The 22,639-nt window shown below is 41.0% G+C and overlaps 1 protein-coding gene across 4 annotated transcripts; it reads right to left on the bottom strand.

Annotated features, from left to right (window-relative positions):
- Nucleotides 1–347: 347 nt before the first annotated feature.
- hmgcll1 (3-hydroxymethyl-3-methylglutaryl-CoA lyase-like 1) lies at nt 348–19,229 on the bottom strand. 4 transcript variants are annotated; one of them, XM_058059028.1, is made up of 10 exons: nt 19,065–19,229; nt 18,842–18,962; nt 16,691–16,762; nt 16,162–16,269; nt 15,726–15,821; nt 15,492–15,640; nt 13,665–13,728; nt 13,378–13,566; nt 1,655–1,780; nt 348–950 (listed from the first exon to the last, which is right to left on the bottom strand). In XM_058059028.1, exons 1-10 carry the CDS (start codon nt 19,172–19,174, stop codon nt 846–848), a joined length of 1,140 nt encoding a protein of 379 aa, XP_057915011.1. In that variant the 5' UTR covers nt 19,175–19,229; the 3' UTR covers nt 348–845. The 4 variants fall into 4 exon arrangements, with proteins under 4 accessions (XP_057915011.1, XP_057915014.1, XP_057915013.1 ...); XM_058059030.1 differs by lacking the exons at nt 18,842–18,962; nt 19,065–19,229 and adding an exon at nt 17,592–17,992 and having other exon boundaries at nt 349–950; XM_058059029.1 differs by lacking the exons at nt 18,842–18,962; nt 19,065–19,229 and adding an exon at nt 17,044–17,099 and having other exon boundaries at nt 349–950.
- Nucleotides 19,230–22,639: the final 3,410 nt, after the last annotated feature.

Genomic DNA, 22,639 nt, shown 5'->3' with positions numbered 1-22,639 from the left:
TGTATGTCAATCAAGTAACGGGGATGGATGATAGGCTGACATCGTAAGTTCTGCTGCACTTAGAGACGTTGTTTGATTTGATTGGTCGCCCGAAGGGCAACATTCAGTTGTCATCTGAATGGCTGCCCTGTATATCAATCAAGTGACGGCATTGATGCTAGGATGATATTTTTTTAATGTCACGCCGCGTTCGACCAGCGATCGACCAGTACCACCTCCGCGATCGACCGGTAGCTCGCGATCGACTTAATGAGCACCCCTGTCTTACACCTATTCAGCCTGTTCTCAATATAACAATATTCCTTTATTGTTAGAACTTGCCTTCCAAGAGGATGTAATGTCTGTTTTGGTCAATTAGTTTGGAAAATAAATTACCCGCAAAAAATGCGACTTATACTCCAGTTCGACGTATGTATGTGTGCATTTTGGGCCTTGTGTGACTTATACTCCGGAGCGACTTATATCCAGAAAATACTGTAATTTAACTGACCTTTTGCCAGGATTATATATGGCATGAATGAGTTCAAAAAATCCTCTCAAAAAAGACACAACACCACGTTCTCATTATTTTTTGCAGTCCTTGACTGCTGCATATTTTAATATAATTGATATGAAAGCCACAACTCCACTACTGGTCACTGGGCGGTTTGCACAGTCCAGTAAAATGAGTGGATATGACAAACAGAAAGGTTATTTCAATTAGACATCCTCACACGTGTTTTGACCCAACTGGAGGACCAAAAGCAGGCAAACTTACATCAAATTCAGTAAATCTAAAAGCAGCAGCAAGAGTCAAAGCACTTTAAGTACAGGAAATCAAGCCAAATACGTGAAAGGAAACAAGATCACGGCATCCCGCTTCTTGCCTGAGCAACTTTGGAATTTGTCTTGCGATGTAAAACATTACAGATGAAGTCACCTGCTTCCAGGATTTTGGCAAGGTTCACCCCCTTTAAAAAATAATAAAATATTCAATATTAAAATAAGGAATGAGCATATTGATCAATTGAGGCAAATGGAGTGCAGTATATGACTGTGACCAGCAGGGGCGCAGTTGAGTATGTCTAATTACTTTTCTAACAGGATGAGCAAGACACTGTATGAATAAATCATACGTATATCATTTTAATATGCATCATAGCAGTGAAAAAAGAAAAAAACTTTATATATATGTACATATATTTGTACTGGGATTTTTTAAATTATATATTTATTGGTTGTGTAGAAAAATAAAATAAAAGTGATTGTCAACAGTCTCCATGACCGATCAGCAATATGGATTCTAATGTCCATCCTTATTAAATAAAAATTGTTGTTTCAAATGAAAAAAACAAAACAAAATAAAGCCACAAACTATCCAAAGTCATTCAGAAGTGTGCTGCAGTCCACCCTGTAGTGAGAACGTTCCACCAGCAGAGGTAGAGATTGTTAAATAAATAGTTCATAGACCAGAGCACCACATAGTGTGGGTGAGTGAAGTTGTGCAAAACCACTGATGTTATAAAATAAACATTGCCAGAAAAGTATGTTTGCGGAGCTGTATATGTTTATGTAAATGGGAATCTGGGAGATTGTACGCCCGGTGTGCATGCTGGGATAGTGGACACATACATTTACAGCAGGTCTGCGGGCGGGGGGGTGTGTGTGCACTCACAGTGTCGATGCCCATGCCGTGGAGCATGTAGAGGACATCCTCTGTGGAAACATTGCCAGATGAACCCTTGGCGTACGGGCAGCCTCCCAGGCCGGCCACTGCAGAGTCCACCACGCACACCCCCATCTGTAGAGACACAGTACAAGTCAAGTACTTTATATTTGGAGATCTTTCAGATCCAAGTCGTCATGATAAAACTTTGTAAGGTACAATGGAACCTCAAGGATTGTATGCAAATACTGTGATGGTATCAAACTCACATTTGGCATTTTTTCCCAAAGGAAAACACAGAAATATCAATAACCTGTTGCAGGGTAAAACACATAAAACCTATATTAATTATTCACACAAGAAATGAAAATGAACTCAATAATTTTGCCTTAATATATCGCCATGTGTATGCATCTCTGTTTTCCTCGTCTCTCTCCATGAAGAAGTTCACAGGTGCATTGGCTTCAGCACATTGGCATGGATGGTTTGAGCCATCTTGTCAGTCACTCATTGGGTGGAGGCGGGGCCGATAGCATACATACAGCTTGCAGAAGAGTTTAACGTAGTGTAAATTAAGTTGGTAGACTTCAATATTCATTCTATACCGCTTATCTCAGCGTTCTTCGGGCGAGAGGCGGGGTACACCCTGGACTGGTGGCCAGCCAATCACAGGGCACATATAGACAAACAACCATTCACACTCACATTCATACCTATGGACAATTTGGAGTCGCCAATTAACCTAGCATGTTTTTGGAATGTGGGACGAAACCGGAGTGCCCGGAGAAAACGCACACATGCACAGGGAGAACATGCAAACTCCACACAGAGATGGCCAAGGGTGGAATTGAACTCGGGTATCCTAGCTCTGTGGCTTGCGCGCTAACCACTCGTTCGCCGTGCAGCCTGGAAAATATCCACTCCAACCTTATTTATAAAGCACCTTAAAACAACTACAGAGAATCAAAGTGCTATACAAAGGGGTGAAAATGTGATAATAACCATAGAAACGCTTGTGCAACTTCCTGTGACACGTGACAGTTTATGTTAAATGTTACTTAAAACTCAAAGCCCAAGAGGGACCACCCCAGGGGGGTGCCAGAAAGCTTACTGAGGCGTAGCAGCTTGACAAAAATAAAGACATACAGTGCATGTTATTTTAAATCTGCAAGCTTAATTGATCCATTTTGACTTTAGTTTCGAAAGAGGGCCCGCTAATTAACTAGTTATTTATTATTATATATAGTTAGAGGCTCACTACACCGCAATTAAAAAACCCCTACAAACATAACCGGTAATAAGCTTTCCTACTCTGGAAAAGATGATTTCAAATATAATTAATGTTGATTATAAGAAAATGGAAGTGGACCAGCATGACAGAGTAGACTGTGGAATTTCCACTGTATATTTTAAAGCGAAGCAGACACATCCAGAACTGTCATTCAAACATCAACCCAGGTAAAAATCCATGAACAAAGATCCTTCTTCTGTTCGATAATTCTGGCCGGCACGCAACTCCCTGCCAAAGCTGCGGCGGCGCTTTACGGCTGTATAGGAGAACCGCGGCCTTCCGTCTCCAAAATGAACATCCCGCAGTACGGCTTAGTCATCCTCTACGTCCGTGTGGAGCGCCGGTGCCGTATAGTAATGCCCTTGTGCTGAACATTTCATATGGTTCTGATTGTGCTGGTTACTCATGTTTTCACAACGTTACTTTGTCCTTTCCGTGCCACGTTGAGAAGACATTTTGCCTTTCTTACGAGGGTGTCTACTTACACTGTACCAACAGGACGGGAGTTATAATATTACTAGACAAATGTGCCGTTGTTGCAAACTATAATCATTACTGTCATGCATTATTTCCCTGATCCCTTCAGGATAAATGTTCCCGTTTTAGAACCCTCGTAACACACGCACATTAACACGTATATATTGTATTCTATATCGTGCCTGTGGGAGTCTACTGTATATTCACTTGCGAGCCACATTGGCTAAATCTGCACTCTACATCAATCTAACCAGACGCAATACAAGACATGCTTCAGAAATTCTAGCTTGACATTAAGTGAGGCATGCTGTGGTTGTTTGATTTATTATTTTAACATAACGTGAGGTGAATTCATTTGTTGATACTGTCTTCGTAACAGAAAGGTAATGTTAAAGATGACACACACCAGTCAGACTAGATAGGACAGCTGTAGTCTGGGAGCCTTCCGTCAGAATAAATAGAATAGATCTTGTGCCATACCCTGCAATTGGCTCGCGACCAGGCCCCACCTCTTGGCCAAAGTCAGCTGGGATAGGCTCCAGCATACCCCTGCAACCCCAATGAGGATAAGCGGCATATAAAATGGATGGATGGATCAGACCCTTGCGTCAGACCCTAATGCTAGAGCTGTCCTATCAAGCGTGACGGGGTAAATAAAAAAATATGAAATATAAGGCATTCGGAACATATAAATCTAAGAAACATATAATATGTATTTATTTTCTGTGCTATACTGATTGAACTTGAAACTGAAAATGCAATAAAATTGAGAGCAGTAAGCATACAAAATTCAAATTCATTCACACGCCTTCATTGCAGGTTTGAATTATGAATTATGAATTAACAGCCACAATAATCCCGAACTGGGACTGTAACCCACACCAAGCGAAAACCTAGTTCTGAAGCAGTCTTGCTCCGCTTGCACAGGAACACATTTATGGCAACATATGAGCTTATTTATGTACTAAATACTTTAGTTTCTGTTATTATAGCTACCATAATGTTTAGTATCAGTGTAAAGGTGACTATGGGGGTGCAAAGTCTAGAGTGCTCTAATCATGTTAAAACTGTAGGTTTTCATGCTCTAACTATGAAAATATTCCATTTCTAAAAAAGGAATCCTACTTTGCGGAAACTCACTTATCACGGTTGGGTTTGGAAACTATTAACTGTGATAATGAGACATTATTGTATTCAGGGATGACTTAATGCAAAACTTAGCATTTCTTTGTCAAGCACATTTTGTCAGATTTCTTGGACGAGATAAATATTATTGTTGTTCTTGCTAACATTAGCTGTTGTGCTTTATTATCATATTGTTTATTTTTGACTGCCAACCACTCCCAGTCTCTGGCCTCCATATGAATTTTAAGGATGTGGTTTTCACTTGTTTGTTGGAAGCAACAAACATGAGGACACAAATTCTGCTGTTGACGCTGTAACACTCCAAACAAAACAAAAATATGGTGACACCAGATGAGCTTTCACACTCATTAGTTGTCAGGATGTTTTCCACATGTACCCGGGGATTGTCGTGAGAATATTAAAGATGTTTTCCAGCTTCCGCAGCAGAGCCAGATGTCAGAGTTGGAGGTCCCACAGGGAGACAAAATTAACACACTGATACTTTCAGTAGTGGTGGGTCATGAAGGACTTTCACCCCGTGGAGAAGGATCAAGCAAGCAAAATTAAAAGACAAGAACTTACTTCTTCCAGGGGCTGTCTAAGTTTGCCGTAATTGCTGTTTGTGTTGGCAAGGCGAGAGAAGTGCAGGAGGTGGGGTAGAAGGTGGCGGTGTGGGGGGGGGGGGGGGGGGGGGGGCTGAACTTTGGTGTGTTCAGTGCATGACATTTCCAGACCTTGGTTTAAGCCAGAGCAGGATATTGTACAAGGCAGATTTTTTGTGTTGTATAAACACAGAGTTGCAATCTACCATGCCAATCCTCTCACTTTCAGCTGCAGACCGCGCCGGGCTGGGGGTCTTCGAGTTTCCGAGAGGAACAAAACAGACCCTTCAGCAGCATGCCCTGTTCCTTTGGACGCTAATCGTGCGAGAAACGGTGGTCAGCATCTCAAGCTTGCCAGCGCACTCAGTTAGCTTCATAGTGGCCAGAAACCAGATGTGCACTCGGCGTAAGAAAGCCATATTCACTGAGCTGTGGCAGTATGAAAACAATACATTCCTGTGTAAAGACACAGTGTATTCTGAAACGTGCATCGGTTTTTAGGATACGCTTGTTGACATTCTACACTCACACTTGACGAGGCCGAAGACGGACAAGCTCCCATTTTGGTTTTAAAAGTGCGTCAGAGAGACAGAAAGAGAGAGCGTGTATTCACAGGATGATATGAAGCAGCGATGCTTTAGCCACAGCTACATAAACTGGCAAGCTGAAAGAAGCTGTCACGGGGCCGTGGCTGACACATAGATCAACCTTTTCCACGGATACATAAATAATCGTACAAAGCCCAGATACTGTCAGAACAAAACAAACTTTTACAGACTAAATAAATGACATTTCCACCTTGTGATTTATTTGAAAATGAAAAATTATGAACTATGTCATCAATTTTCTTTGACAAGGATTCCTGAGTTTAATTAAAACCAAATCTCAGACTAATCCCAAATTGTGTGCAGTCGGGGCCTTCTTTGCTGGCCTAATCAGAAGCGCTGACCTTCATTTACAAATGATAGTATTTGTTCTATGAAAATGTATTAAAGGTGTCTTTTTCCACTTTTCTGACCTATAAATGTTGTTAGACTGCTGTATTTGTGTTAAACCATGCCAACGTTTCAGATCATGAGGTTTGCGCATTTGGACGTGAGCCCTGAAAGAAGTTTGGGATGGCTCTGAATGCTCAGTTTCAGAGAGTTTTTTATCATCCAGCCAGTGACTTCCTTATATGGGCTGTACAAGATGAGTGGGACCAATGTGAGTGGAATCAATTATAACAGATCTTTTCGGAACTCCAAGGATATACAGCTGGAATAAGTGCAGATTCTGGAAGCTCTAGAAAGCTTTCTGTACGGGTTATTGTGTGTAGCTGCTCTATTCGTATGATGAAGGCAGCGGATCAAGTTGGCCCACAGACAAAGTGGCCGTGCCCGGAGGTGGGCTGTGGGTGGAATCAATTAAAACAGATCTTTTCGGCAACTTCAAGGATATACAGCTGGAATAAGTGCAGATTCTGGAAGATCTAGAAAGCTTTCTGTACGGGTTATTGTGTGTAGCTGCTCAATTCGTATGATCAAGTTGGCCCACAGCTGCCCATCGTGACAGATTTGGTGGGCAAAGCCGTTCACACTCTGACTGTGACTGCCAATCACAACAAGGATTCCATCTTGGTGAAGATTTCGGCTTTGCAAAAGCAGTTGGATCAATTGGGAGGCCAGAATGGACAATAGGGTGGTCCGGTCTATTGGAATGTGGCTGCCCGAACTAACCCAAACAATATTCTTAATCTGGATTTCGGCGTCCCCACCACGGCTGACCAAAGTGGTGTTGTGAAAACAACTTCTCCCAAGAGATTGCTGCAGCGGGACGCTCTGACCTTCCATTATTTCTTCACGGACACCTGTTGTTTCTCTTCTCTGGGCCCACCATGGACTTCTCCATGGCAACTGCTATGTATCGCAATGACACCCTGCGAACTGAGCTCCAGGTTGGGCGGGGGAAGCGTCGCGGGCACTCACCCCCCCTCCTCATCCAACGCCTTCGCCGCTATAGCCTCCCCCTGGTGCGGGCATGACGGGGACCACGGCTTGCTTGGTGTCTGTGTTTGTGAACAATGTTTTTTACTTGTATGCCAAATTGTATGGCTAGGGTTTTTTTAACAGTCCCACACTGTTCTCCTTCATTTAGGAGTCTAGTTTGGAGTAGTTTTTTTCCATCCCCTCTCCTAGTGTTGTCCCCCCCCCCCCCCCCCCCCCCTTCATCGCCCAATCATCCCATCCAGTCACCCCTTGTCTTACTGCATAGTATGTTGTATATGAAGAGCTTGCAACCAAAAGGCGCTAAATCCATTTTGACTGATTTTGAGAAAATCAATGATTTTTAACTACGCACATATCAATCTATTTGGTCATCAAGTCTATATTGCAAATGAAAGAGCTATCAATATAGGTCATAAAAATGCATGCTATAAAAATCCTGCACACACCATGTATTTTATATTTTTTTTTTAATTTTTTTTTTTTTTCGGATTTAGCGCCTTTTGGCTGAAATAAATATGAAGTCACCTTTAACTTCTTCAATGGCATTGTTGTAAAAGAATGTAAGGTGCTTTAATGTTCTATGCTAATAAAATAATTACAACACAGAAGCCATTCTCAACATACAATACAAAATAATTATTATTAATTAAATTGATAAAAATGTTATTAAAAGCAGTGCTCATATTTGACTGCACCATGAAGGTGACAGTGACAAAAATCATCTCATTACAAACTCTTTACATTGTATGTTTTTTAGTACAAGTAAAATAATGTTTCTCATGAAAGTTGGAGGTGTCAAGGTAGAGACATGCCTTTTATGGCGTAAAAAAACTTCCATGTTACAGAATACTGTAAAAACACAATTTGTGTTCTCCTGAATTGCATAACATACTGTAACTATCATACGTGTACTTAATGTACACAAACAAAACAGGATGCGCACTGATACTGGCTTTCTGTATGTGCAGTGCCAATTGTATTCTTCTCTCTGATTGGTCAGATTATCAATAGATGGGAAACTTGGGCCAATCAGAATAAAGAATAAAGAAAGGGATTTAGCTCCTTTTGGTTGAAATCTGAAATGGAAATAGCGCCTTTTGGTTGAAAGCATAAATTTCATTTTTCATATTTTTTAAAATGATTTCAAGACCAAAATATGTGATTTGGATACACATGACAGAGGTCTATTAAACTCATGAAAAACATGCAACTTAGTGAAAATTGGATTTAGCGCCTTTTGGTTGCAAGCTCTTCATATGTATGGACGGATGACTGCATGATTTCGCTTGTACTTCTGTATAAGTGACAAGAATAAAGGGCTACATCATCATCATCATCATCTATAGGTATCCGTCAGGAAGAGCATCCAGAATATAAAGGGCTCAAGCCAAAAATCAGTATGCGGATCCGCTGTGGCAACTCCTTAATCAGGAAAAAGCCGAAAGAAACAAACGTTAATTTTGCAATGTGTCTTTTGACTACAATGCTTCCAGTCGTGTATGTGCATGTATATGTTCTTGTCCAATCAGATTTGAGCTTCTATGTGTTTCCATATCAGTGTAGTCTGCCCTGGACCTTAAGAATGAAGAGTGCTAGAGCCTTTCGATGGTGGTCCAGAATCTCTTCAAAACCATCCAATAGTCGTTCTTCATGGCTTCGCCCAATTGATCCCATGTCCAAGCATTTGCCTCATGGTGACCAGTCGCAAACTGCTTGGCCTGCCAGTACCTGTCAGCTAACTCAGTGGCCAAAAAGGCCCAACAGACTCCCTCAGCTTGACAGCATCCCTCACCGCTGAGGCCACCAACGGGTTCTGGGATTACCACCATGACAGACCACGTTACGGCCACTGCACCAATCAACCGCCTCCACAAGGAAGGCACGGAACACTCAATGTCCGCTGCTTCCCTTGGAACATCATTGAAGATCCCCCGTAGGTGGGAGTTAAGACACCTTAAGACTCGGCCAGACAGTCCCACCAGACCCTCGCAGTGCATGACCGGCATCCTTCCCAAACATCAGCACCAGCTCACCACTACGGGTGATCGGTTGACAGATCTGCCCCTCACTCCACCCGAGTGTCCAAAAAATCATGGACATAAGTCAGACGACACGACCACAAAGTCAATCATTGAACTCAGACCTAGGGTGTCCTGGTGCCAAGTGCACTCGTGGACACCCTCGTGCTTGAACATGATGTTTGTTATGGTGTCCAATAACAAAGCTATAAACTGTTGCTTTTGAAGTTTTCATGACATCATGAAGGAAAAAACACGTCCTCCCTCATGGACACGGTACCACCCCTGATGAACCCGTCCCGTGTATTCACCCACTAGTTCACAGAGGACGGCTTTGTAAAAAAGCAGGCTTTGCTACACATCTTAAAATTAAACCTAAGAGTTGCGCAAACTAACCAATGCTGGTCTATTTTTAATGTTGCTTGTAAAGGTATAATCATATCTAAATATAATGACAAGAACTGTCACGGTGTGAGTCATGAATAATTCTGCTTGCCAAGCCTGTGAAATCTAAGTACATAGGTTGTTATTGTGTGAACTGCAGGAGTATGGCAGGAACAAAGCTGTTCCAACCCAGGCCTTTCTGGTGGGTGGGCGGGGGTACAAAGGCTAAGGAATGTCTTTATCAGGAACAAAAGAGGTGACTCAAGGCTGACAGCGCTGGGGGAATTCATTACTCTCCCAGTTGGTGGTGTAGACCTCTGGCACACAGTAATGACAGGCTATATGATAAAAATCTTTCATTTCCATCTTGTTTATAGGTGAGTAAATGGTCAACTAAGTAGCTGCTGTCTGCTATTATTTTCACTAAGCATGGGCCAGCATGGGCCAGCTGAGATGAATCACTCGAAATATGACCCTTGGGGGAATTTTACCACCCTCTGTCTTTTATTTTGATCTTTTGTCAAACCAGTTCAAAAAGCAGAAGTTAAAGTGTGGCGACTTTGATGAGCATCTCAAAGAGCCAATCATATTTAATTAGTAGTATCTTATATTATATAGGAGCGGTAAGATGATGAGTAAATGCTATGGGAAGTTTCTATGTGCTGCTTAAAATGAGTAGTTGAGTGTCTGGTAAAGAGACGCTTGTCTACATAAGTTGACAACAAAGGTTGTCCCTGCAGCTGCATGGCTGTTCATCACATGCACACATGCACAGCAAAGAACCAATGAAAGGATCATTTTCCACCAGCCTTTAAACGCAGCATTGTCAAGAGAGCCATTGATGAGTTAGGAGCCCCCCCGCACCCCCTCTCCCTGCCTTAGGGCTCTTCTATCCACCTAGCTCTCAGTGTCTTTGTACAACAGACAGTGAATAGGTGAGCCTTTGTGCTACCCCCCCCCCCCCCCCCATCTTCTCACATCACCCAGCCCCCTTATGAGCAATAATGACAATGTGGCCCTGAGATCTGATATAGCCATATCTGCATTACCTACATATAGATTTATGTCAGCTTGTGGAAAGACTCTAGCACCTCCACATCCACTTAAACAGTCTCCTTTAAAGTCACATGACTTTAACTGTGCATGACGCTTTTACTCCTGAGCGGAAGTCTTTTACGTTCATTGCAGTATGGGGCGGTACGAGGTGGAGACGTTGAGATTTCTTAGCTGTTGAGTGACAGTTTCTGGTTTTCTATGTATGCCATTGTAACCCACACATTGACTTTGGGGCTTCTGCAAAGGAGAGGTTCCATTCATAATGTCCTAAAAATCGTCATTAAAATGTTAATGTTATTCAAGTACAGACTAAGTTTGTGTGGTATATTATTGTGTAGTAAGTATGCGTACCATATTTCGGTTTCTGTCAGCACAAAACTATGCAAAATATTCTCCAGAAAATCAGTTTTCCAATAGCATGGGAGGCCCTAATTATATATTCCTTGAGTGGTGGCTCATTGTGCCACACTGAGCTGGATTGAGAAATCATGTGATTGATAAATCATGTGACCAACAAAATGCACATTGGTGTGTGTCAATTTCTTGTGTACTAAAGCCATCCTGCACTTGAAAAGGAGAGATGATCATCGTGGACGCTTTACCAACTCAACTCTAATGGACTTTCATCCATCCATCCATCCATCCATCCTTCCACATTTCAACTATTTACAAGAGCTTGTCAGGTTAGGTTGATAACCTTTGAATGAAAGTGGAATAGCACCCAGACTAACCACAGTTGTATCTTGAAGTAACAATAGTTGTTACATACCAGTGGTCTTCTCTTCAAGTACTGGCCTCTCGTCATTGTCTACAACCACCTAGCATCATAAAATGACATACTGTAATTATGTCACATAGATTATCAAGTCAATTTTGTATCATTTGCCGCCATAATCAATAAATCCATTAAACGCACAATAAAATAAACTCAATAATTTTCCCAGCCTTGACATATCAACACGTTCCTCCTCTCTATCAACAGACTAAATGACAAGAGGGTTCACTCCTTACATGCAATCCAGTAATTAAAAATGGTTTACAATGTAGCAGACAGTTTCTAGTTAAATAGTTGACTTAATCTACTCAATGACAATTTCTGTCTGTGCCTCTCAGGAGCACCACAACCACACCAACCAAAGCAGATGTCATTTAAACACACATGAAAACATTACCAACAACATGAACAAAGTTATATTGTCCGTTAAGGCAAATTACATTGGCAATGAAAGCTTCTCAGATAATACATGCAGCTTTGTCTTCTTCTACACACAAAGTGAGTCAACGACCAATGAACCATCGCCCCTGTACTTCACAGCAGAGACGTTGCTTTCCTTTCATTTGGAGTTTGTATTACAGTTCATCAATTTGTAAAATATATTATTTCAATATTATCCAGTATCATGAGCAATTTCCTTATAGGTGGTGAGAGCAGGAAATGGAAATAAGGACAAAAACATTATTATACAGTACGTACATCACAGCACGCAACGCTAAAAACACTTCATGGGCTTCTGGTACCATAAGCAAGTGGGGGCCATAAAAATGGTAATTCTTGACACACGGCTCCCTCCTCCTCCAAAGCCTCCTGCTGACTTGGAGTTGACATTCTCTTCCAATTGCGGATAAGCATTAGATAGCACTAGATGTGGGGGCTCGGGCATCTGGTCACCTCCCTGGGGAGGTGTTCAGGGCACATCCAACCAGTAGAAGTCCTTAGGGAAAAACCAGGCCATATTGGAGAGACGATGTCTCCCAAATGGTCTGGGAACACAGTGGGCTGGACAAAGTGGGTGGGGAGAGGGAAGTCTGGGTTTGCCTTCTTAGGCTGCTGCCCCCACGACCGAAGGAATGATAGTCACAGTGTAGAAGCTCTATTGCAACTCACAGCTACTATGGCGTCAATAAAGTGCAGAATCTCAATGCTTGAGAAAAAAATATTATCAGTTAAGCAAGACATTCATTCTTTCATTTTCTACCACTTTTTCTCACGAGGGTCACGGGGGCGCTGGAGCCTATCCCAGCTGTCACACTGGACTGGTGGCCAACCAATCACAGGGCACATATAGACAAACAACCATTCACACTCACATTCATACCTATGGACAATTTGGAGTGGCCAATTAACCTAGCATGTTTTTGGAATGTGGGGGGAAACCGGAGTACGGGGAGAAAACCCACGCATGCACAGGGAGAACATGCAAACTCCACACAGAGATGGCCGAGGGTAGGATTTAACCCTGGTCTCCTAGCTGTGAGGTCTGAAGAGAAGACATAACTGTGTATAAAATTGTGGGCTTTTTTTTAACAGTAGTACGTATACTGTACATTTTACCATATTATTAGTTACATGTGTCTATACATTATTACCCACTTAGGGTGGATGAGATGTTTCTTTACAAAAAAATGCCCATTTTCTGAAAAAAATGTTGGAAAAACATTTGCTCATGGAACCTAGCAAATGTGAAACCAATGTGAAACCCCGGTTTTCATATGATTTTGCCAAATATTTTGACCAAACTTTACCGCGGTTCTCGTACCCACTCACTTATCATCCATGATTGTGCATATTTTACTGTCAGTTTTCTTTTCGGTTATAGATGGACCTTTGGAACTGATTAATCATGAAAACAGGTGCAACTGTCTCTGAAAATCTTTTTCATAACCTTTAGTTGTTTGGACTTGAAAAAAATAATAGCTCACTAGAGCAAGTAGCTCATATTGATCTTTGACTAAGTCTGAATCATTGAGAAATGCTAACACAAGACTTCGATGTACTGTGGTGAGTTATTACCTGAAGTGCAGTCAGGATGTTTGCCAACGCTTGCCCGTACGTGTCATGGCAGTGAATTGCCAGCGCGCTGGGAGGAATCTCCTTCAATACACATTGCAGCATCTTCCTCACAGAACCTGGAGTACCTACGCCAATGGTGTCTCCCAGAGAGACCTCGTAGCATCCCATCTCATATAACCGCTTTGCCACCTTACTTAGAGAAGAGATTCACGATTAGCTCAGTTACACATCATTTCTTTGACCAACCTATCAAAAAAATTCTATGAAAGTGTATTTATATTGCTCACCTCTGCGACTTTGGTGGGTTCAACGTTTCCCTCGTAAGGGCAACCAAGGGCACAAGAAACATATCTGTGAAAGAACCACTGTCACTAATTTGTACAATCATTACGCTCGTGATGCAGAAGACAAGCCAAGTGATTTAAACGTAACATTTCATTATGTGAACAGACTGGTGATTAGATTCTGGTGGTGATCCAGTTCAAACAGAATTTGTTATGAGGAACACAGATGTTGATCATCGCAAATCAAGAACTGTTTATCTCTTTTATCTATTTTGTCAGAGTGTTGCCATGGCTGCCATCAATGAAAGCTAATTGGCCATCTAGCTAATTGCCCATAATTAATTTACAATTTATCCAAACATGAAAAAAACCCAAAGATGTTTTAGGAATGGCTTGTTCTCCAAAGCAATTTGAGCACAATGTGAAGCAAAGCATGAGTCTATGCCTTGGAAAACTGGGCCGCATGGGAGTTCTCTGGGCCACATGGCACACCTCCATGATGACAACTGCTGTGCTGAGGAAGCTGAAGGTGAAATTGGGAAAGAACCCAAATGAGCACTTGTGGAGCATCCTCACTGGAAAGGAAAGCGGAGGATTGCAAGATTCGCCACTTCTACCAATGTCAACATGGAGTCGTGGAAAACGATTCTAGTAACAAATTGTGCAGCTTTGGTGAAGTCCATGGCCAAGAGTGCTGCATAACAATGGTGCTCACTTTAAATAATGCTCTGGACCCAGTGGAGCACCTGTGGGGAATCTTCAGTGAAGAAGCACATGGTGTTTAACATCTACCACTTCTACAAGAAGATTCCAAAACTGTGCAGTTGTGGGGAATCTAATGCTAAATACGTAGCAGTAGTGTTCATACTAAATATTGACTCTTTGAACACTAGGAAGTATACTCACTTGTGATGCTAGCTGTTTAAACAGTAGTGGCTTTGTATTGAATCATTTTCAGTGGCGTGGAAATCTACACCACTATATAAGCTATACACTCACTACTATAGTATTGACCCTTGATAATACATAATAAAATTGCATGCGATCATGTTGCAAGTGCTTGTCACTTCTCGGCGAATGAGCCAAACCACTTGAGTGTTTGCTATAGGCAGGGAGAAGTTCATTGTTCTGTCTTTTGGATTCAACTGAAAAGTAACCTCTCAGAACTTTTCACAATGGTATTGAAGATGTTCTTACAATTTCCGTCCAGTAAAAATCCATACCAATGGTGAGTCAGTTATCGTTTTGTGCTTTTGTACATTTCTCTTATCGGTATATGAATTACGATATGAGACTGCTTTCACACTGTAGGTATGATACCTAGTAATTTGGATCTTTTTATGCAGTCGTTCACATTGCATTAGAATGCTTTGGGGAAGTGATACACATGTGCACAAAACACAACGTCACATGTGGTGCTGTGTTTGCAGAAGCAAACTTGGCCTCGATTGTGGTCTCAGAACTGGCACATTTGTAACAATTTCTAAGATTTTTTAGTCAACATTTATTTTAAAATTTCACATAGAGATTACGTAAGAAGAGGGTAAGAATTTTTTGGCTACGGCAGTTTATGGGGTACTTGCTGCGACGTCTGTTTAGATTACAGTAATATCAGATATCAGACATATCAGAAATGCCCACATACAAAATAGGTCTTGGTTGCATTTGGACGAATCTGAATTGTACTGGTCACACTGGCATGAAAAAAATCAGATACAGGTCTCATATGAGTAAAAGATCGGAATTGACCTGCAGTGGGAACATCGCCTTCGGAGTGAACAGTATTTTCATGAGCTGTACAGGAAATACAAGAATACAAGGGGTACGAACCCGCGGACTGGAATCGCTCGCTCTTTGGCACGCTTAACAACCTCTTCAAACCTCTTCATGCTTTCCTCAATAGAGCAATTAATGTTTTTCACACTGAAAGTCTCAGAGGCCGACCCAAACACTGCAACTTCAGTAGCGCCAGCTGCAACCTTGAGAAGGAAAAAATAAGGAGAGCCTCGGAACACAGCATGGGGGGGTCGTCTACAAGTACGTTTTACTAAAATCATGACTTACAGCATCCTGAAAGCCTTGCATGTTGGGCGTCAATACCGGGTACTGAACATGAGGTGCTCTCTGGATTCCTGTGAGAACCTCAGTGTGGTCAGCCATCTGAACAAAAAGAGGAAAACATATGAGGTATAAAAATAAACCTTTAAGGTCAACACAACTTGTTCCTGAAAATACATCACTCCCAGTCAAGCCTTTCACGTCCCTGCACAGTCCATTAAGGCCCAAGTTACTTGATGTCATATTTCCGTGAAATGAACAAAAAACATGTTTGAATGTCCTTAAAAATAGAATTGCAATTTATGACAGGAAGGGTAGTCTTTGTGAATGTTAAAATAATCTTAGAGGAAAACATCTGCAGTGATGCAGGTAGCCCACAGTAGTTGTTCAGCTTTATAAATCACTCGTCACCGTTAAACTGTGCACACAGTGGAGTTAATACCTGCGGTACCCACTTTGAGGAGACAAAACTGGTGGCCTCGATCACGCGCAGGCCTGATCCCGAGAGCATGTCTATCAGCTGGATTTTCACCCCTGTCGGAACAATTTCCTGGGGAACAATAAAAACCCAAAACAGCTCTTTGTGGATTTGACTGCATGCAAGTTGGGAGGTACATGTCTGAAAGTACAACATGCAAACATGAGACATCTCTCATCTCTGTTTTACGTGTTTTTTTATGTAAAAAAAAAAAAAATGCTGGCATGCAATGAGGAATGATTCAACTGTGACATGCTAAGCAGAGTAAACGAAGCCAGAAGTCATGTCATTTCTCCTCTTGAATTTCAAAGAAAATGTAAAACATATGCTGTGGTAATTATGGTGCACAAGCCATATGTTGTGCATGTTTTATGTAGGAAAGACAGAAACATTTAGGGAAAAATAGCAGTTTTGAAGGTATGATTAAGCGTAGCAGTAGAAGGGCATATGAAAACATAAATTACATTTGTGAAAGAAATGGCGGTTTTTATACCTTTTCATTTTGAAGACCATCTCTGGGCCCTACTTCAACAATCTTGATGAACTGTGGATACTCTGAAGCAGTCTGGAAGAAGAATACAACAGAAGCATTCATCTTTGTGTCTAGAAGACACACAACAGTCATAACCATAAGCCCGTCGGGCATTAGCATGGGAAGCAAAGAGATGTTAGAAGACTCGGAAAAGATAGCATTTCCCCACAAGAACCACAGGGGAAATTCTGAGGATCAGTCCATTTCTGTGTTTGGAAGCAAAAACTGCAATCATCTTCATCGTGAACACATAAATGAACACTTCACTAAACCATCTAATGTACAGTTTGTGTCAGCGTCTTTTTTGCACTGGCCTGTGAAACTCCTGCCTCAAGAATAATCCAACATGAGCATGTAAAAGGGATTATGGCTTTAGCGTTCTGTTAGCAGGTAAACATACTGTACATACTATGTGCTCAGGTTTCAGTTGGGTTAACGTATGCATTGTTTAAATGAACTCGGGAATATAAAGATTTTGATAGTATACTGTATATTGCCTTGAATTTGAATGAAGGTAAAATAAACACAACATTTTCCAAGCCCACTGTGATGCTAATTTATTTGCTGCCAAATTAGCCTTACAACCAAATGAGTGTTGCTTCTCAGGTACAAAAGCTGCATTATTCATTAAAATAAAAATAAAAATCTTTTTTAATTAGAAAATTGAATGTGACATGGTATATGTTAATATTGAGCAGCTTGCATTTGCAGTTAGATGCTAGCATTGTAGCGATAGCTTAACTGAACAAGCGGCACTTGGAATATGTAAAGTACATTAAATGGTAATATTTAAATAATTATTTCATTAAAGAATAATACAAATTGACAGTAATTCTGGTAAAGTTACGACGGAGTGCCTGACCTTTATACTTCGGCCTAGTAAGCTAATTGCTATATTTATATAGTCAATGGTGGTAATAACTGAGCGCAGCAATGCTAATTATATATTTTACTTATCAATGGAAGTAATAACTCAGCACAGCAATGCTAATTGGATATTTGACTTATACATGGTGGTAATAGCATCACTTAGTGATGCTAATTGCACATTTTCCATACACTTGGAGGTACAGCAGTGGTTTACCATAATGATGCTAATTGTTCATGAAGGTATAGCAAAATGATGAGCAAAACGATGATAACTCTTAGCAGTAGAAGTCTCATAGAGCTATTATATATTAATCAAACTGAGTGCCTCTATTTCAATCTTTTTGAATGCTATAAATAGCTTTACATCAATCATTAGTGCTAATGATCTGCCTACTAATAGGGTGACCAAATGTCATTTTCCCAAGACACGTCCTGTCCTGGCTGGCTTATTGTTTTTTTTAATTGATGGCAATGTTCTAGTTTTCATTGTTTAGCACATTTTTACATATGTCTTGCCTAAATTGAGCATTTTAATGCATCAGCTAATTGAACTAAAATATGAATACAGACTAAGGCATTCAGAAGACGCATTCAAATTAATGTCACTGATCTGTAGTATTCTACACTCATCACTAGGTGTCAACAATGTTACACTTAAAAGACACCATAAGGAACCTGTGAGTCTATATTATGTCTTGTTTATGTCTTAGATTGCTTATTTTGTGTTATTATGTCCACTATATTGGGTGATACGCTTGTCAAGCTGACTATAGGGTATTATTTCATGTTAAGAGTCTCACTCAATGTTAAAAACTATATTCCAAAGATCGTAAACAGGTTTTCTATGCTCTAACTACAAAAATATTGCATTTACGAATAAGGAATCCTACTTCACGGAAATTCACTTATCCTGTCGGTTCCGGATTCAGTTAGCAGCGATAATTAACAGATGAAAGTAATTTTGGAATATAACAATTTTCTAACCATACACAGAAGGCGAGTATATTCAAGTATCATTTGAGTATCTCATTGCTGAATGTCCTATGTTCACCCTCGTTTATAGTCAATCTCATGGCCAGGTGAACAATATACATGTTCATCATTCTTTTCTATAAAGTAGAAGTATATGCAGTGAAAGACAAACGGAATGATGTTATATAAGCAGCGGGCAGCATCAGAGCGTCGTCATCATGATGAGGTCATGTGATGGAAACGTGTGAGACACCAGAGAATGACACCCACCTTTTCCTCTTGCAGCCAGCGTTTTAGCCATGGATAGTCCTGGATGAGTTGCTCATATGTCAAGCAGTGCTTCACCGTCGTGGGTAGGTTTCCCATCCGGAGGTCTGCTCTTTGCGGCGCTCTGCCTCCCGAAAAGACAAAGCCGCTCTAGCCTGTTGTTGTGTCCAAATTAATATAGCTAATGCAAGATGGGTATGACTGCGTGATGTAAGGCGTTACTTACCCAGATGGGATTAGAAGACGACTGCTGCTGACTGAAGGATGATTCAGCAGTTGCCATGGCAGCCACGTCCTAGCTGCAGAGAGACTGTGAAGGCATAAGAGGCGAGTCATTTTTATCAAGCAAAACAGGAAATAGCACAATAGGGTTGCTTTACTGTATATTGTAATTAATTGATTAATCTAGACGCAACTGAGGTAAAATTGAGTGTACGACTTGGTTGCAGTAGGGATGCTGTCTCAACTGGTTTGAATTTAAATATTTGAGACATTTAAACCCCAGGGAGGCTTATTAAGTCATTCAGACACAAAAACTGGAAAGTTATCGCTATCAGCTGTTATTGCGAATGCTTACAGCTCAGATCGCAAAGCATTGTGGGGTTGGTATGGCATTGAACGGAGGTGGTAGAGGTGGCCATTTCCGGGATGGGGATGAAAGAAATGTTTTGATAGATGCAGTATCCTCAATTCTTGAAATATTTTTTGCAGCAGAAATACACAGTGCTATTGAACGCATCATGACTGCACTGCACACAGCTTACTGACAGGAAGGAAGGGGACCGATACAAGTTAATCATTCTGTGTGAATGATTGGTTCTATGAAGCAACTAGAAAAGCAGACCTCCACCAAGCGCCATAGTTGCCCTCGTTTGGTGATTTACATCATAAATATTAGTCCTACATTTATTTTATCTACATATATATTTAGGTTTGTAGGCCATTAAAACATACCAGTAGCAATTGGATTCAATACTAGTAATACTAGAATACTACTATTGTAATAATACAATACTAGAATGACTAGACAGTAGTCAACAAATATCACATTTCTTCTGGATCTTCTGGAAGATCGAACAAATCTGTTGGCAAACTCCAGATTCCAAATGTCTTTACTATATATAATGGTGTTACTTGCGTGTTTATAGAGTCATTTGTTGTCTTCCTATGAAGAAAATTCCAAAGGTCCACTATTTTTGTTCATATTGTGGATCATAGTATCTGGAATTATTCCATTATCTGGATCAGTCTTTGATATTCTGTAGAATCTGTTGAAAACTTGTCATGTATTTCTTTTTCCAAGTGTTCTGACCAGTTTTTGTGACGTTATTATATATATATATCCCATTTCCGACAATTCCTGAAAATTTCATTCAAATCCAATCAGAACTTTTCAGGTTATTTTGAACACAAACAAACAAGCAAACAGATCAACGCTGACATCAATAAACCAACCACACACACACAATGAAGGGGATTCATTGATTCCTTTTCACCTTCCTTTTTTGTCCCAAATCTAAAATAGCAGTTATCCATTCTTTACAGAGAATGAGTCACCAATTCATGGATGCTACGTATGTTTGACTACTTAGTTGGGCTTAGTTTTTTAGGCGCATACTGAGACACTGGATGAAAACAGACATTTGAAGTCATCTTTTTTTGCCATAATCTGAATCCTATGTGACAATCTCTCTAATGATCGCCTGACGGTTTTGATAAGTGTTGTTTTTGTAGTGCAAGGGTCTCCATTTTTAGCAGCATTAACATAAATATTTTCGTTTTTAAATACAAATAGCTCAATTTTTCAGTGTTCATCTAGTGTTCATTTTGACACACCTGTGGACAAAATAGGGGTGATTCATTTTTCCTCTCTTGAACACACAATTTCATGTGCTTGATTTAAATTTGTAACTGCACATTTTACTGGGGCTACAAATCATCGGTATGCTTTATTACCTGTCAAAACATTGATTGCATTCTGCAGAATCGGAAGTGTTTAATTCACTGCGAGTTCCACCAAGACTTACCTTGGAGATAAAATAACAAAATCAGGTGAACATTCGCCTCAATGTTGTGGTTGAAAATGGAGGGGCTTTGACGGAAACAGGCCGCTTTGATTGATCCCCCGTGACCTAAACAGTTGAGCAGGGTTTCCATTGCCAGACGTGCCACCGCTGCCAATGTCAACTGCATGGTGTAATAAAATCCCTTGTTAAGCCGGGTCAACATTTACCAGAGAAAGAGCCATTCTTCTGAAGCCAGATGTTAACAATAGAGGAGCTTAATGAAGTCCTTGCATTCAACCATCTCACTGCACTAAACCCCTAGACCACTAGACCACTAGACCCCTACTGCCTTGTTCTCGGGGGGATGGAAGCAACTCATGCCATCAGGCACCTACAGCATACCTCAAGGTTGATGTCTATCAGTTTCACAATCCGATCTCCTAATCACATTGTAAAGTACTGCCCTGCATTTAGATGTATTTCTCGCTTGATGAACATTAATGTAAATATGTGTGCTGATTCTCATTTTTGCAAATCTGAGGCAGGAACTTGAAATGTGAAGCTGATTGACTTCCAATGTTTGGAACCATTGGAACCAGTCTGCAGCATAAAACTTTTATTAATTGTATGCACAATGTTTTATATTGTGGAAACACATTTTATGAAGCTAGAAAAAGTCAATTTGTTCACTGGTGATGGCAGGCAAAGGTGAAATATGAATATGGACAAAACAGGTTAGAACAATCCTAAAGTATCTGCAAAAGAAAAGTTGGACCTCCAATAAAATCCATGAGTACAAGCGAGGCAGGAAGAAGAAGATTTTATTAACTGGAAAACATTGTGGACCTTTTATTTGCACCCTGGAATAGACTACTTTCCCAGGGAGACTAAGGAGCGTGATCCCCCTAAAGTTGGAACACACCCTCCGGTCACCCTTCTTAATAGAGGGACCACCACCAAAGGCAACTAAAAGGTTCTATTCCCGACTTCCATGCAATGTTGAAGAGATGTGTCAGCCAAGACAGTGCCTCAACATCCAGAGCCTTGAGGAATTCAGGGTGAAACGCCCACCTCCAGAGCTTCTGCCACTGAGGAGCATTTTTACCACCCCAGATACGTATCTCAGCCACGGTGATGGAACTGTCCGCGTATATCTCTGATTCTCCTTCCTCTACGGAAGGTATGTAAGTAAGATTGAGAAGGGCCTCAAAGTATTCCTTCCAACATCGACTCCATCCTCAGTCGAGGTAAGCAGGCCCACGTGACTTGGCACTGCTTCCCCTTTCTGAGGCGTCGGATGGTTTGCCAGAATATCTTCATATTTCTTCAGGAGAAATATTAAATTTTATTTTTTGTTTTTTCTCACCTGCCTCCCCTGAGTACACATGACTGCTTTTGGGGTGTGTAGTTCATGGTCCTCAGGTGTTTTTGTTTTTTTAATCACAGTGGTCTTCTTTCTCTTTTGGCTTTTCCCTTTAGGGGTCGCCACAGCAAATCAATCTCCTCCATCCAACCCTGTCTTCTGCATCTGTCTCTCCCACACCGACTACCCTCATGTCCTCCTTCACTACATCCATAAACCTCCTCTTTGGTCTTCCTCTACGCCTCCTACCTGGCAGCATCCTTCTACCAATATATTCACTATCTCTCCTCTGGACATGTCCCAACCATCTCAGTCTGGCCGATAACTGACTTTATCTCCAAGGCCTTTAACATGTAATGTCCCTCTGATGTACTCCTTCCTGATCCTATCCATCCTGGTCACTCCCAATGAGAATATCAGCATCCTCATCTC

Source organism: Doryrhamphus excisus, chromosome 20 (genome assembly GCF_030265055.1).
Source record: "Doryrhamphus excisus isolate RoL2022-K1 chromosome 20, RoL_Dexc_1.0, whole genome shotgun sequence".
Taxonomy (NCBI): Eukaryota; Metazoa; Chordata; class Actinopteri; order Syngnathiformes; family Syngnathidae; genus Doryrhamphus; species Doryrhamphus excisus.
The sequence above is the reverse complement of the archived record's forward strand: the minus strand, read 5'-3'. Positions and strand labels throughout refer to the sequence as shown.

Coding starts and splice junctions, on each gene's coding strand:
- hmgcll1 (XM_058059028.1), bottom strand. CDS start 19,174: ATGACTCGCCTCTTATGCCTTCACAGTCTCTCTGCAGCTAGGACGTGG. Junction 13,567..13,664: donor AACCCACCAAAGTCGCAGAG/GTGAGCAATATA, acceptor TCTCTAAGTAAG/GTGGCAAAGCGGTTATATGA. Junction 1,781..13,377: donor ACATCCTGACTGCACTTCAG/GTAATAACTCAC, acceptor GTGTCTCTACAG/ATGGGGGTGTGCGTGGTGGA.